Source organism: Phytophthora infestans, genomic scaffold, assembly GCF_000142945.1.
Source record: "Phytophthora infestans T30-4 supercont1.4204 genomic scaffold, whole genome shotgun sequence".
Lineage (NCBI taxonomy): Eukaryota > Oomycota > Peronosporomycetes > Peronosporales > Peronosporaceae > Phytophthora > Phytophthora infestans.
Window position 1 is genome coordinate 1 of NW_003304476.1, and position 924 is coordinate 924.

Sequence of the window (924 nt, forward strand, 5' to 3'; positions counted from 1 at the left end):
CGTGGAGATGCTGGGACCCCAAGGGGTAGTGGGATATCCGGACGCGAGGAGTGGTGACAGTGGGTGGTCAGCTGAAGATGACGAATGTCCGTCACGTTGTGATGGTTGCTGCAGGCACAGGCATCACTCCTATGCTGCAGCTTGTCCGTGCTATTATGGAGAATAATAAGGATACGACCAAGGTCACGCTGGTGGACTGTAATCACTCGTTGAAGCATATTATCGCACGCACGCAGCTGGAGCCGCTCGCCAACATGTTCCCAGACCGCGTCAAGGTGTTTCATGTGCTGCACGAGGCCAGCGAGGATGATATCAGAGAATTAGGATCGTTCAAAACCGGCAAACGATTGGACAAAACGATACTCGCTGAGTTGCTACCAAAGGCTTCACCCGAGGTGGCAGCTTTCCACTGCGGCCCGCCAGCTTTTGATGAGGCTGTTGGTGTTATGCTGAAGAGCATTGGCTTCCAGGAAGACCAGATCTACGTGTTCTAGACAAACCGAAAGGCGCTTGAAGATCTACATCATACACGTCCCTATAAAGCCGCTTTGAAGAGCAAGTTATTTTTTCACAGCATGAGCAGCCATGTCTTCGTCGACGAGCCCTGTACTGCTGTCAGCGACCGACCCATTCTAGCCACTGTGCTCGTGGAGTGAGCGAGCTCCGTAGCGATAATACTGTAGGATTTGGTATCCTCCCGACTCAGGTTTCGTACATCCCCCATCAGATACTTCTTTAGTCCTAGGATCCACGCTTCCTCGTTCTGTGCTTTAAGGATCCGCTCAATGCGGACTCTCTTCACAAATGTTTCCTCGAGGATCTGGGGGCTGGATCCAATCCTTCCTCTGGACCTAGTGACGGCCATCACCTGGACTGCTCTTTTCCCGGACCCCACTACCACCACTTCGTCTAGTCGGTTCAACG

General features: G+C 52.6%; 1 protein-coding gene across 1 annotated transcript; it reads left to right on the forward strand.

Moving 5' to 3' along the window:
- Positions 1–7: 7 nt before the first annotated feature.
- On the forward strand, positions 8–494 carry PITG_22587 (oxidoreductase, putative; the record flags this gene model as incomplete). The annotated part of the gene is made up of 2 exons (XM_002909680.1): positions 8–25; positions 72–494. 2 exons carry the CDS (start codon positions 8–10, stop codon positions 492–494), a joined length of 441 nt encoding a protein of 146 aa, XP_002909726.1.
- Between the last annotated feature and the right edge of the window lie 430 nt (positions 495–924).